The sequence below is a fragment of the Nansenia antarctica genome, assembly GCF_963989245.1.
Source record: "Nansenia antarctica genome assembly, chromosome: 18".
Taxonomy (NCBI): domain Eukaryota; kingdom Metazoa; phylum Chordata; class Actinopteri; order Argentiniformes; family Microstomatidae; genus Nansenia; species Nansenia antarctica.
In genome coordinates this window covers 18,730,040-18,745,830 of record NC_137691.1, presented here as the reverse complement: position 1 = coordinate 18,745,830, position 15,791 = coordinate 18,730,040, and the positions used below count along the sequence as shown (strand labels likewise).

The window sequence follows — 15,791 nt, the reverse complement described above, 5'->3', positions numbered from 1 at the left end:
ACATGGATACATATAAAACATCTACAGTATAGTGCTATTGCTTAAAAGAATAATACAAACTGTATATAAAATACAAATAAATACAATAAACTTGACAGTGTTTTGAGGACGTCTCTCAGCATTCGGGTACCTTGCGTGTGAAGTAAAAAAACATACAGTAGGGAAGGATTGAAGGGGGGGCTAGTCGCTGACACTAGCTAACAGCTAGCTGGTAGAGGACACCACCATGTCCAGCTCCTTGACGTTCTCCTGACTACTAGTGAGCCCGCAGCTGCCTGCCAGCTCGGGGAAGTGGCTGGCTCTGGAGGAGACGGGGAGGGGGGAGGCCGGGGACTGAGCCAGCCCGGGCTTCTTAGGAGGGATGGGGGGTGGGTTCCCCCTGTCTGCCCTGGGGATGACGGGGGACCGGACCCCTAGTGGCAAGGCGGCGCCAGCGGCGGCCCTGCTGATGACCGGGGAGGAGGGGGCCATGTTCCGGTAGTCCGTGCCGAAAGGGGAACTGTTCGGCGTGGGGGGTTTGGAGCCCTGCGGGACGGTGAAGCGGGACAGCACCTGGGTCACGGTGGTGCGGGCCTGCTGTTTGACAGGGCTGACCTCGGGAGAGGGGCTGAAGAGTAAGGGGGGGGAGAGTTCCCTGGGTGAGTAGGGCAGGCTGCTGATGCTGCTGCTGCTGCTGCTGCTGGTGGTGGTGGTGGCGGTGTTCCCACCCTGACCCTGGAGCTCTGGGTCAACGCTGCCCTGGAACTTGTGTCGGGCGGCGTGGAAGCGCTGGTTGATGCCCGCCTGGTAGGAGGACTGGTAGTTGGGGCTCGGGCTGCCTGGGCACCCTGGCGGCCGCTTGGGCATGACGGGAGAGGAGCAGGGGGAGGAGGTGAGGGAGGGCGGACCCGTGCTGCAGGGCGAGAGGTTCAGAGTGTGGAGGAGGGCGGGGGACAGCGACGCGGAGGCGGTACTACTCTCGCTCCAGTCGTCCTGGACGTGGTCCAGCCTGTCTGCGGAGGCCTGGAGGTCCTCCGTGGGCCCGTGGTGGAGCCCGTTGGTCTTGGGCAGAGGAGCTGAGACAACAGAGAGATGCTGCTCACTCCAAGCCTGGCTGGGTGGCTGTGGTGGCTCTACCGTGGTTTTCACCTTAGGAGGATCTCTCCCCTCCACCTCCTCCACATGTCCTCCCTGAGAGCACACCTCCTCCTCCCCCCTGAGGGCGTCTACCTGCTCCTGCAGCCGGCCGCCGCGGGCCTCCTCCCTCCTCAGACGGGAGCGGAGCTGCTCGCGCTCCGTGTCCGACTCCGCCAGCTGCCTCTCCACCCGCGCCTCCATCTGCAGGGCCCTCCTCCTCTCCCCGTCCAGCTCCAGGGTCAGCTCCCGGGCGGCCTCCTGCTCCTTCTGCAGCCTGCGGCCCGCCTCGGCCAGGCGGTGGCCCTCCTCCAGGGCCCTGGAGCTGGCCCACTTGCACTCCTTGGCCAGGGCCGTGGACAGCTGCTTGTGCTGGGCACGTTCCTCCTCCAGCTGCTCCTGGACGCTCTTCGCCTCCTTCTCCAGATGCCTCACCTGGCCCCGCTCGAACTCCAGCTAACCGACACACACATGGAGGAAGGATGAAATACACTGTCTGGAGTAGATAATGAAACTTTAACACATGATATTGGCTTGACACTTTCAATGTGTTTTCCTTATAATATGGAGAGCAATCAATCAATCAATCAATCAATCACACTCCAAAGACTACAGGACATGTTGATGTTAACTGTACTGTACCTGCTGCAAGAGGCGCTCCCTCTCCTTCTCCAGGATGTATGTGACGTCATCCCCCTCTGCGGTATCCTCAGCATGCCTCCGTCTCTCCTCCTCCAGATCCGCAATGACCTGAAACCAACCACCAGGGGGAGACAGTGAGATATAAATGAACAGAGAACCCCACGTCAGATTACTCCACAACAAACTAATGAGACTATGAGATCCAACTCATCCGTTGGTACTGTTAAATTGGACAGGTTTGGCTTATCTTTCATCTAATCTAACAAAAAAAGGCGGGAATTGGGAATCTCAACCACCTATAATATTTCGGTCACACATCACAATGAACAATTAGATAGGGACTAAAGCAGAGACACCAGACCCCCAGACCCCCTAGACCTACCATCCTGTGCCTGCTCTCAGCTGCGCTCAACTGGGCCAGCATCTTCTCCTGCATCCTCCTGCAGTGGCTGACCACTAGCTTGAGGACCACCAGGGGGTTGGAGGAGGCTGCGGCCTCGCGGACCCCCGGGGGGCTCTGCCCCCCCCCCACGGCCTCGCCGTCCCGCTGGAGGGCCAGGAAGGGGTCGCTCAGGTTGTACTTCCCGTAGCGCTCCTGGACGTAGACGTCTCTGTGCTGGGCCTGTGGAAGGACAGATCGTGACCTTAGAATTATAAGGTTCTATCTCCGTTTAGGGCAGTTCAGAGATATCGAGCGTCAAAGTTTTTACATTCCATTATGTTTTGTGAGATGGAACCTTTGTATTTTATGAATTACTAACTCAAAAATGTCAACATTTAAAAAAATAACACCACACAGGCATTAATAAACACCTAATGGATCAGATTATGTAAAAAACTAAATGCAAAAATGGAGATAGAACCTTATAATTCTAACGTCACGAGATGACAGTGTTTCAGAGGAGGGGTATTGGTATGCTAAGTGGAGATTTAAAAAATGATTCATGTAAGGGTAAATGATAGGGTTAGTGTTAGGTAAAGGCTTATGGTCGGTTAAGGTTAGGGGTTAAGGCCGATTTAAAGTTCTGCGTCGAATTTTACGTGCGTATCTTACGTTCCCTACGTAAGGGCTCTCGCACTTTACACTTCTGCGTAGGCCGCGCTGCAATTACACCGTCACATCGCTAGGTGGCAGTGTGTTTTCTATGCCCCTGTGCTGTGCCTCTTCCGGTTATGAACTCAACGGAGCTCAAAGCTCAAAGCGGCATAATAGCGATCTTTTTGTTGTTATGCTTGTTTTGTATTTTTTTATTTTTTTTATTTATTTTTTCAGATTTGATCCCTTTTTCACCCAATTTGGTAGCCAATTGAACCCAACCTAGCATCCAATTATCCCATGCCTATTGCGAAGGATCCGCCGCACGACCCCGTGGCCGGCAATCCCAGAAGAGGCCGCCAGGCAGACTAGCTGACTGGCTCCTCGAGCCCAGCACCTGTTATTCCGGCACCCCGGGGGCGCTGTTGCGCGACGGATCCTTGTCCGGAAATACTCCTATACCGCCCTCGGGAGCGGCCGCCCAATATGCCGCTCCCCGTGTGTGCCCCAGCCATATCCGGATCTGGCGAGCTGGGATCCGATCCCAGTCCCCGGTGGGCAGCTTGCACTAGTGGCCAGTGCTTAGACCGCTACACCACCGCGGGGCATTTGTTATGCTTGTTGTAAATAAAAGTTCTATGATGCATTGAAATGACATTAAACTAAGATAATACGATGGTTATCATAATTTTTCAAATCTTTATTAATAAGTAATTACAGAAAAAGTAAATGACATTTCTATCATGGCTTCCGCATTTTGGCCTACGAGAGAGTCGGAATCTTGTCTGAATCATGTGCTACCAAGCGGACCAATCACAGAGCTGACGCGCTGACGCGTACGCTCTGACGCGTACTTAGATTTTTTGAGAGGAGCGCGTCAAGGCTACGCACGGTCACGCGGGACTACGTAAGCTTACGCGTAGCCTACGGCGTCGACTTTACGCAGAACTTTAAATCGGCCTTTAGGGTGGTCCCAAGGATCCCACTTAGCATATATCGTCTCAGAAACCCAATGTTGGCTATGGTGTAGGACTGGAGGGCCGTCGCTGACTCTCACTTCAAGCACTTCCCTGATTCATTTAACAGTACACATGAGGTTTTGCTATTTCCCCTCCCAAAAGTGAATGAGGAAGTAACAGTATCTAAAATAACCAGAGGCACTCAAAAATAAGGCAATTATATATAAGGCACTTAGTTGAAAAACCAAAAACCACATAGTAAAGCTACTGTTCACAATATCAGTCTACCAAAGGTGTTCAGTCTGCTACTTTAACAGCTGCATAAACCAAAGCCTGTCATGTTTTTCAGTAACTGCATGCTTTGACTCCTCTCAAGCCTGCAGGAATATTCACTCTACAGCCCGCTAAACAGGAAGTGAGCCGGAGCAGTGTGCCGGCAAACATAACATGCCAAGAGCAACAGTGACCATATTTCAGATGGGGGTGGGGACTCCCTTACCAGAGAGAGAGGGAGAGGGAAAGCAGGGGAGAGCGAGAAAGAGAGAGCACTAGGAGAGAGAGAGAGGCTAGGAGAGAGAGAGAGGCTGGGGAGGGAATAAGAAGGGGAAAGGGAGAGAGGGAGAAGGGGAAAGGGAGAGAGGGAGAAGGGGAAAGAAGACAGGAAAGGGAGAGAGGGAGAAGGGGAAAGAAGACAGGAAAGGGAGAAAAGGTCAGGGGGAAAAAGGGAGTGCTTAGGAAGAGAGCAGAGGGAGAGAGAGAAAAGGAGATGGAAAGATGGAGGAGAAGGAAAGAGAGAGGAGAGGGAAAGAGAGAGGAGAAGGTAAAGAGAGAGGAGAGGGAGAGAGAGTGCTATATAGGGAGAGGACAGGGAAAAGAGAGTGGAAAGCTAAGAAAGAGAGGGGGAGAGAGAGAGAGAGAGAGACTATAGGGAGAGAGAGATGATAGGTAGAGAGAGAGCAGTGGAATGAGAGAGGAGGTGGAGAACAGAGCAGGGAGAGAGAGAGCTGGGAAGGAGGAGAGAGAGAGAGAGAGAGAGAGCAGGGCAAAGAGAGAGTGCTAGGGGAGGAGAGGAAGCAACAGATGGTGTCTGTCTTCTTTTCGGGGACAGCTGCTGAGGTCTGGAACGGGGCCAGGGCAGACAGGGGCTACGCTAAACTCACACACTGGGGAACAAATTAGAGTAGACTGGCAACTTCAGGTTCCAGTAAATGCCTTGGGGCTGCGTGGAGAACGACTGAAGGTCTGAGCAGGGTGGAACAACAGAGGATCAAGGGACTTAGTGTGACAGTGTGTCTTCTGTGGCACAGTCAGGAGAGAGACCTCCCGAGGCCTTCGTACTTCAACAGCAGTGGAGGAGAGGTCCGTCAGCAGGGTACTGAGAGCCACAGGGGAAGGGGAGGGGAATGAGAGCGAACGCTACTGTTAACCCTCATTCACACTACAGGGTCCGAAGGGAGTTGAGCCGAGCTGAGCTGTACTGGGTTGGCCTGGTTATGCCAATAATCCACCATAGTTGCAGACTACAGAGGTAGAACGGAGTAGGTGAAAGGAAAAACATCCAAGCCTGCGCAGTTCGGTTCATCCCTGCAGTGTGTAAAGCTAAGTCGCCTAGCAGATTCACATCAACTGGTCTGTGCCCACATCACATTAAACACAAGCTAAAAGTGAATGATTCTTTACCCCTCATTCTTGAGTCTTCTTTTAACACTTTGAAACATCGGGGGGTTTAAATGAATACGTCTGGCATGTCATCAAAGCTTAGATCAGATTGCAGATTGTTGGGTTGGCTGTATGACCTAGTCTGTCATATCTGTCCGTACATCTAAATAAGCCAAGGGTTGGAAACCTTGCTGGTGTTATTTGATCTTTGTCCCATTGGGGATGGGTTAAGGCAGATCAAAAGGATGCGGAGGAGAGGCAGGAAAAGCAACAGAAGACCCGTGAGATTTCAAAAATGTATCTCAAATATGGACACAGTCGTTCTCTTGACAGCCACTCATCACCTTGTCCCTGGTCCCGTAGATGACCTGTGTGACCCAGAGAGGGGAAGGCTGCACATACCACCACGCACCACGACCTCCCAGAACCCAGTCCAGAACCCAGTCCAGAACCCTGCCCAGCACTGCTCTGATGTGTCACTCTGAGCGGGAACATGAAGACTGTAATAGCTACTTCCTCTTGGACTACATACACACGTACGAACACGCACACACACACACACACACACACACAGACAACACACACACACACACAGACAACACACACACACACACACACACACACCCCCCCACACACACACACACACACAGACACACACACACACAGACAACACACACACACACACACAAACACACACACACACACACACACAGACAACACACACACACACACACACACAGACACACAGACAACACACACACACACACACACAGACAGACACACACACACACACACACACACACACACACAGACAACACACACACACACACACACACACAGACAACACACACACACACACACACACACGCACACACACACACACACACACACACACACACACACACACACACACACACACACACAAGGGAGTGTGTTTGCCTTGCCTCCGTGGTGTTCCAGTGGTGCTGTCTAGGAGCAGGGAGTGAGAAGAGGGATAACATGAAACACATTCCTGTCTGTGGTGGCTAATGTTTAACAGCAGGTCAACCATCACTCATCCGCTCACTCCTCTGGTTCTGTACCACTGCTAACAGGCGTCTTCCTCACTTCTCTGTAGCCATTCAAGTCAATGGGAGATTTGGCAACCAAGCCACAGTTGTTGACTCTACTGTATGTCACTGTAGATACAATACAACAACATTGGTTATAAATGGTTGTCCATGCATTTATTTTTCATTTATTTTCAGAGATGCACTTACAGTACTGCCAAACTATTTAAGTGCACAAACTGATTTAAGAGCCAAATGAAGGAGAATATTTCAAAGGGTTAGGGTGAAGATCATTAAGGCTAATTGCTTTGGTTTCAGAATCAGAAAAGGTTATTGATTGTCATGCAACAACTGGTTGCTAGGTCGAATGGACTGCTGAGATTGAATGAAATCCAAATTATTCTGACGAGGGATTTGTTCCATTTCCCTTATTTTGGGAACTGGCCAGAGAGACTCATAAGCCACTTGACAAGGGCGAAGACTATGTGCCAAATATGGGCATCGCTGTAGTCCAACTTCCTGCAGCACAGCATGAGGAGAAGTGAAGAAGTGAGTCACGAAGAACAGAAATATGCTTTGGACTGTACGGATAGCAGTGAGCAGTGAGCACAGCCTTAGCCAACGAAAAGTCTCCATAAATCTATACAACAGAACACAGAAATGTATACCATGCACTATCTATCATACAAAAAGAATACATCCAGAATAGAACCAATCCAAAGGAATCAAAAAGGGTTCTTCTGTACATGACACCAAAAAAGGGTTCCACAGGGACACAGGAAGAACAATTGTTTTGCTAAAAAACTAGAACCTATTTCTAAGAGTGTGCAGTACAACACGTTTAACCAACTATCCTTTCCCTGGTCTCAAACATATTAGCTAGCTACCCTGTTCATTGTGTACATGCCTTAAAGAACTAAGACAAACTAACAGCTAATGAAGTCATCCCTAAGACTTAAACAAGAAGACACAGTGACAGTTTTTCCTCGACTTGTGGTTGCTGAATATTTGTCATATGACATAGTGCAGTGACACATGATGAGTGATAGCACTTGCTCAACAACATAGTCGATTCTCACGATCTCTTGTAACATAACGTTTACATGTACTTTACAAGACTTTACTTTATTCATCTACATTTTACATTTACATTTTTTGGCATTTAGCAGACGCCTTTATCCAAAGCGACTTACAACAAATACATTTGTCTAAGTAAGTGAATCGTCTATGCATCAGTCATTGGCAGTTACCATGCTAGAAGAAGGGAGATTTCTTTTTTATAGTAGAGAAACTGTACAGGGGGGTGGTGGGGATGAGGAGGTCTTTAGGAGACACAGATGTAGCCTGAAGAGATGGGTCTTCTATCTATGGCAGAATTCACATACAATCGTTATCCTCTTGCTGGAAATGAAGGCTTACAGTAAAGACATAAGAAAACGAAAAAAGACTGTTTTGTTTTCAAGCTCTCCAAGACTTTTTCACTTCAGGTAAGCGAGGTAAGGAGTAACACTTCGATCGCCATTCATGTGAGGACTGGAACAGATTACAAACACTCCTTCACGCCAAAACAGCTGCATACTGTAGTAAAACACGCTCTGTTCAGCTCTCCAAACACTTTACAGATGGCTCACCTGTATCTAATTTCCTCTCAGTTTCACCCTCCTTCATTATTCCCACCTGGACCTCTAATAGATTGTCAGGGAGAGTGTTTTGGACAGTTACAGTAAAAGAGATGGTAGTAGACATCCAGTAGACGCCCACTACCATCTAGTCGACATCCACCTAACTATGCGTTAAGCCTTGATCTCCAGCCCCTTTCTTTGCCTTTGATAATGCTCTATGGCCATGAGAGTGGCTGGGCTGAACCGAGCTGAGCTGAACTAAGCTGTACTGGGCTAGCCTGGTTACTCTTCCACCATAGGAGAAGAAACAGTGCTGGAAAGGACATATCCAAGCCAGGACAGCATGGTTCGGGTCAGCCCTGTTAGTGTGTAAAGCAGATAACTGTGCTGAGCCAAGGGCCTCAATGAGTTATCTAGCTAGCTAACAGTCCATCTAGCTAACAGTCCATCTAGCTAACAGTTATCTAGCTAACAGTCCATCTAGCTAACAGTTATCTAGCTAACAGTTATCTAGCTGACAGTCCAGGTTCATTTAGAGAGGCAGCAAGGCAGCACAGAGTAGCCACAGCCCCACATCCCCCACAGCTCCGGTTAAGGTCTGTGTTTATTTGTTCTCTCACAGTTCCCCCTCATATTGAGTCATCATCCGCCCTAGCGTGCGTTAACTTCTCCTTGCCTTAGATGGCAACTTCCCAAGAGATTTGTGGAATGCGAGTCTAGACACAAGAACTCTATACTGGTTCATTAACAGTAGATCGTTGCACTCTCATTGGTACATTGTACACCTATAGGAACAGCATAATAGTATTGTTGCATTATCCCGGTCACTTCAATTTGGATTAGCCGTTGAGGTGACCAATGCACAATTTGACTTGTAGAGCGAGCAAGCATGCAACCAAACCATAACACATTTCTGAATAAGGGACCAAATCCAAACTTTGAGGCCCATGCTTATAACTCAAACAATTGGCATACAGTATTTGAATAGAATAGAGTAGAATAGAATAGAATAGCACAGGATAGAATTACAATTGTCCACACAAGGATGGAAGTTTGAGGGTAATGAAGCCAATGTATTTGTGTCATCATCACTGTACCTGATCTCAATTGAACTCAATATGCATTAATCATCTTTAGCCAGCGGGCGAAATGAGCGCCACTGTAAATAGCCCCAGTGCAGCCGACTTAACCCAATACCCCGATACCTAGATTAACCTCAGGGACCGGATTGCAGTGACATTATACTGCCAAGATGCAGGTCTGATTTCCAGAGGACGCCTACCCTCAGGGGCCTTGATCATTCCCTTACTGGCTAAAGTATCAACTGAATTGAGGTCAGGTAACGGGCGACTGACATTGGACGTAAATCAAACACATCCTGTATGCCAAAAACTTCCTTTGGGTTTAATTCCTTTGGGTCTTATTGTGCCAGGCAAACTAAAAACAAGTGCAGCTCATGTATTTGAAAGAACATGATGTATGCGTCAGTAGAAGGCTGGTGGAGGTAGAAATCGGAGGACGGGCTCATTGTAATACATGGAACGGAATAAGGATTCCATCTAACTCCATTCAATGCATTTACAATGAGCCCATTCTCCGATTTCTACCTCCACCAGCCTCCCCTGGCATATGTATTTGACCCAGGTCTACTTGACTTCATGGGGACACAGCAGCTACATGTGTCTGGTGTAGGGGACCTACCCTCAGGGCCTCGATGACCAGGTCCCGCGCCTCCAGCTCTCCCTCCAGGATGCTGAAGAGGGTCAGCAGCTCAGGCTTGCTCAGGCTCTCCATGTTCAGGTTGGGCTCCTGGAGGTCGGAGGTCAGAGGTCAGAGCAGAGAAGAAGGTCAATATGGTCAGAGATTATGGAGACCAGGGTTATACCGTCTCTGCTATCATTACAGGAGGACGAAGCAAACGCTACTGTCCAATACTATACTATACTATATAACATGGTGTTGAAATTCAATTGCATTCTTAAAATTATGAAAATCAGTTTATGTGAGGGAGAAGTGTCACTTAATTTTCTAACTTTAACATACTTTAACATTTAACATAACAACTACTAGTTATTTTGGGGAGATTCAGAGGGCCACTGTAAATGGTAAATGGACTGCTTTTTATTTCTGCTCCAAAGCTGCGCTTTACAACAGCCTCTCATTCACCCATTCACACACACATTCACACATCAATGGCGGCAAGCTGCCATGCAAGGCGCCGGCCCGCTCACTGGGAGCAATTTTGGAGTTCAGTGTTGCCCAAAGGACACTTCGACATGTGGCCAGCCGGGGCTCGAACCGCCGATCTGCCAACCTTGTGATCATTAGGCGGCGACTCTACCTCTTGACTCTACAGCCGCCCCACTGTGGAATTGAGAGAATTCCTGAACCCTGTGTGCAATGCAATGGACCATTCCCTGATTTCGAGGAAAAAGAACTACCGGTACACACAAGAGGAAACAAATCTGGTACAGCAGCACTACAGTACACTCACTGGACACTTCATTAGGAACACCTGTACACCTTGTCGTTCATCCAGGTGGTGTAATGGTGTGGGGGAATGTTTTCTTGGCACACTTTGGGCCCGTTAATATCAATCAAACATCGCTTGTTAGCCACAGCCTATTTGAGTATTGTTGCTGTCCCTTCATGGCCACAATTGACCCAATTTCTAATGGCCACTTCCAGCATGATAATGCACCATGCCACAAAGCAAAAGTCGTCTTAAACTGGTTTCATAAACATAACAATGTTCAATGGCCAATAGAACACATTACATTTTTGGCATTTAGCAGACACCTTTAACCACAGGCGGACTCAGGGGGGGGGGGGGGGGGGGGGCAGGGGGGGCGACTGCCCCTCCTGGTGCCCCCATGGTTGAAAAACGTATTTCTTAAGTGCCCTTTTGAGTGGCGAAAATTAGAGGATGTGCCCTATTGGTGCCCCTCCAATGGTCTAAACTTGACCATGTGCCCCCACAGTTGAAAAACTTCGCACTAAAGTGCCCTTTTGAGTGGCAAAATTAGAGGATGTGCCCTATTGGCTGCCCTTCCAATGGTCTAAACTTGACCATGTGCACTGATGGGGTCCCATGTTGTGCAGTAGGTGCCCTTTTTTTCTTTTCGCCCCTGCCCTTCAAACAGCCTGAGTCTTTTTTAAAGCCACTGTCTTTAACCAAAGCGACTTACAACAAATACAATTGTAAGTGAATTATCTATCTATCTATCAGTCATCATAAGAAAAACTAATCTATACAAGGACCAGGGGCCATTGGCAGTTACAATGATAGAAGAAGGTATAAAAAGATATTGTGGCAACCCGCTCACCAACGCCCCTAAGCCGGGGGCTGAGTAATGGGGACAGCGCCCCGAGCTCCTAGGCAGAGTAATCTACAATTGCTACTATCCACTCGCACAGCCGAACCGCGTCCGACAGTCAACACAGCGGCGAGCGCAGGCTTGTTAAGTGGACGCGGAACAGCTGTGCCAGCAGAGGAGAAGACAGAATAAAGTGACCTGGCAAGCCCTCATCAGGGGGAAGCATTGCCAGTACGACGGCACAACGCCGGATGGGTGAGGACCGCTTTGCAGTGACCAATACTATGTGTGAAAGTTTATAATAGCGTGTCTTTGTGGGACCAGACCGAGATGACCTGAGGGGAGAACCCCGATAACCAGAGCTTGAGTGACGACGAGACTATGACACACAAGATGACAAGATGACTATGACAAGAGAAGATGACACCCACTGACGACGTGACTGTTCTACGTTTTGGTTCGCACTTGAGAACCACTATTTTCTGGTTCCCGCTGCGAACCAACTTTTCAGACTCCGAACCAATTGAGTTTCGGTCTGAACGCGCCGGCCGGTTCCAGACTTGGTTTGCGAACGCGAGCCGGCACGGTTCTTTGCCGGTGTGAACGCCCTATGTGTGTACTTTAACTCCGGTCACGTGAGCGGGATCCCACAATATATATATATATATTTATAGTAGGGAAACTGTACAGGGAGGTAGTGGGGATAAAGAGGTCTTTAGGAAGGACAGCTTTGGAATGTTCCCAGTTTGAAAGTGCACATGAAAAATCTGCAGGAATTACGTGATGCAATCATGTCATGATGGACCAGAATCTCAAAGGAATGTTTCCACTATCTTGTGGTATCAATGCCATAAACAATTGAGGCCAGTATTACTAGTAAACCAGTGTTCCTAATAAAGTGTTCCGTGAGTGTATATCTCAGGCAGATGGAAACATTTAAACATTTAAATCCCCAAATCTCCACTATTAAAAAAAACTAAACGCATTTACCAGGCACAGACAAGCCTGCACCATCATTAATAAAAGCTGTAGTAAATTGAGAAATAGCCTAAGTAAGTAGCTGCACTTTCCACTAAGATGGGTCATTTGGGTTCTGGGAGGACTGTAGTACTGTTGCTTTTGAACATTTCCAGCTCAATGAGGCGACACATGCCTTCAACACAGGCCAACATGTGGTGAGCAGATAGTGGCTGGAACTCCCAGTCCCTGTCCCAGTCCACATCCAAAATTGTCACACGTGTCCCACAAGATATTCAGTCCAGTGTTTGTTTACCCTTGTTACGAATTTTCAGCTTATCGCCTTTCAAAGCGTTGTCTGTCTGTGATTCAATTCACAGTTGTGTTTTTGCCATTTTCATTTCAAGTTCTGGAACAGCCAGTGGCCCCTTTGAGAGTTTGTGGTTTTGTTGAAAGGCCGGACAGAAAGTGTTTGAAATGTGTTGTGGTCTTTTTGTAGAATTCATGCCCCTCTTTTTCTCAGTGCTGTGTTGGGTATGTTGACAACCCCGTGGTCTCCACACCTCAAACACGCAAACCGCATTGTGACCAGCGTACACATGCAGGCAGGTCTTTGAAATCGTCGCAGTTCATATTACACTAAAGCCATGAGAATCTGAATAGAGAAGACAACATGGCTTATGGCTCGCTGGGATACCATCCGTTAGGAAAGAGGCTATGAAAGCCCAAAATAAGGCGAACTGTTGGTGAAAACAATCAACAGCCATCCCCCTCCTCCATATCGGATTTGACCAAAGTGGCATGGAGGAACATTCAATATCAGACATTTTGCAGTTCTTATGATAACATCTCAAGCTTTACTAGTACCTCGTCTAGATTAGCCCTGTCAGGCACGCTCGAACCGCTAAGCATTCCAGCATACCCTGCTCTCATCTCGCTCTGTGGTCTGCACTGCAGAACTTTCCACATCGTGAGGTCATCAGGAGGGGTCGGCCTACTGTAGGAGTGTTGCATAACGAGATAGGAGCTTGAGGGGGGGGGGGTTTGATCTGAGCTACTGTACAAAATACCAGAGCGTTAGCATTCCCAGAATATGATAATATTAACCACACATTTTAATCAACCGAGACACCAATAATCAGTAACCAGACATTTGAACACCCCATGGCCATAGTGTGACTATAGTATCGGTGCAAACTTCAGCACGTTAGAAAGTAGGGGTGTTTTTTTTTTTTTTTTGTGATCGACCAAATGTTTTATTTTGTGATGGACCAAGATCCTTATCGATCAATTATCGATCGTCGATGCCCACCCCTATTAGAAAGGGTTGTTTTTGTGATTGTCAATGGCAGCTCAGCATTCCTCTAGACATGAGAAAAGGTCTAGAATGTATGATTAATACTATGCATACAATGGCGCAGTAACATCCAATGTAGGATAGGATCACAATCGGGATAAGCTTCCTTTAAGTGAACATTGCGGAATGTTGCTGACGTTTTTCCATAACAGTTTCCTCTCAGGAATAAAGTAAACACAGAGCCTTACATCTGCCTTCACCAGCCCTCATGGTTTGTGGTGTGACCACAGGGGTAGCATACAAACTATACTCCAGTACACACCACCTCCTACAGTTTAGTTTTACAGGCTTGTGCTAATTTAACGGGCGATTGTAATCTTTCAAACTCTGTTATTCTGTATGTTACACGAAGCACGTTTGATCAAATCAACATGTCTGTCATCACCCATACTAAGACCTCCTCATTTAAACATTATTTAGTATCATTGTTTCAGATTTCACACGCCGAGTCGGCCAACAGTATATGCCCACTTCAGTAATGTTATTCGAAGCAATAGCCTGGGAAAAAACCCAATATTCCCACACTCGATCGTTTCCACTTCCTAAGGAGAATGCGTGTGGGTAATCCCTTCATCCCTGTTTGTTTTAAACAAAGCCGACTAGGCCCCATTTAGACTGCAACATTACAAGCTTTTCCACCTCCCAAACCGTTAAGCTGTACCTTAGCTGCTCTATCTATCTCTGTGTTCAAGCTTACAGAATGCAGGTTGCCAAGTTTAAAAGAGAGGCATGACTTTTTTCCTCAGTGCCCAAGATACCTCCTTGGCCTGTCTAAGTAAGTTTGCGCTGTCCTTGTTGCAGGCAGCATACAGTACGTACGCTAACAGATGTCACAGACTAATTACTGAAGTCCCTTTGGTTAGTTGGCTTGCTGCTTGCTGAGTGAGTCAGAGTCAGGGTCAGTACAGGCAACCATTGATCTAAAACTGCATATGTCAAAACAGACTTCCCTTTCTGAAAACAATAACATGTGGTCCTAATTACTGTAAGGATGCATGGTAATATATTGGATTCTAATAATATCATGATTAATAATGCTACAATCCTATTGTTACACATGTGTTTTGAACATGTAATAAACATATAACGGTAATGCAACAAAGTCAAATATTTGTGTTTTGAGTTCCTTGACTTTCTGTAAGAAATTTAAGAATAACAGAAATCATCATTTTGTTTTAAAGACCCAGGAGTCTAGTCTAATGTAAGACCTGAAATTGACAACTTTGGGAAATGCATTAGACAGGTAAATAGGTAAAACAATTTGAATGTGCTATTCTTGTAGTTTTGCCTATTTGTAACACGTTCACTATTTTAGAAGCATTGTGTAAAAGTATACTTTTTATAGATATTATTAACTGATGACAGTTCCCTGATAGTCTAGTCTCTACAACCATCTCCCTATGACTTCTAGTTCATAGTAGTATTGAAGGACAAAGCAGTAAACGTTCTCCAGTCCATAATAACCTACATGCAGAATTGTGATTCAGGCATAATCCAGTTCATAATTAAAAAATCACATAACTCTAGGCTGTATGAGACTTTCATTATCTTACCCTTTCGTTGATGGTCCCATTGATACATGCATTTAATTCATGATTGAAGTCAAGAGACCTCTGAATGTAAGGAGCTTACGTTGAAAATCATAATATTATGGATATCACTTCAAAATAACTCCAAAAGTTAAGTTTAAATAATCAGCATCTAAACCGGTGCACTTCATTTTCTTTGTATAAAGCGGATTAAACATGAAGTTTTGCAACGATCCCAATGCAGATTTGAACGAAGGCTCGTCTAGAAAATCAAACATACCTTCATATGTCCCTCTGATGCTTTTATGAACTCCAACATGAATTTATTGTGAAAGAAGATTGGCTTTGACTTGTTGCGTCTTCGGATCCCGATAGCGGAAGAAATGGACACAACTCTATGTGACAGGTCAGTCAGCCAATAGGCGAAGCCCGTTTAAAAGTTCTGACCTATCAGGAACTCACATTAGAGGCAGGAGGCGGGGACACAAGCTCGCTGCATGGCTTTTGGATACATTTCTTTGTTTAGACTCTTTCCCTACATTAGACAACGT

At 47.0% G+C, this 15,791-nt stretch overlaps 1 protein-coding gene across 1 annotated transcript; it reads right to left on the bottom strand.

The window, feature by feature from the left end:
• Positions 1–204: 204 nt before the first annotated feature.
• Positions 205–15,559, bottom strand: LOC308173060 (CTTNBP2 N-terminal-like protein; the record flags this gene model as incomplete). The annotated part of the gene is made up of 5 exons (XM_080548026.1): positions 205–1,569; positions 1,756–1,863; positions 2,138–2,377; positions 9,782–9,889; positions 15,521–15,559. 5 exons carry the CDS (start codon positions 15,557–15,559, stop codon positions 205–207), a joined length of 1,860 nt encoding a protein of 619 aa, XP_080404152.1.
• Positions 15,560–15,791: the final 232 nt, after the last annotated feature.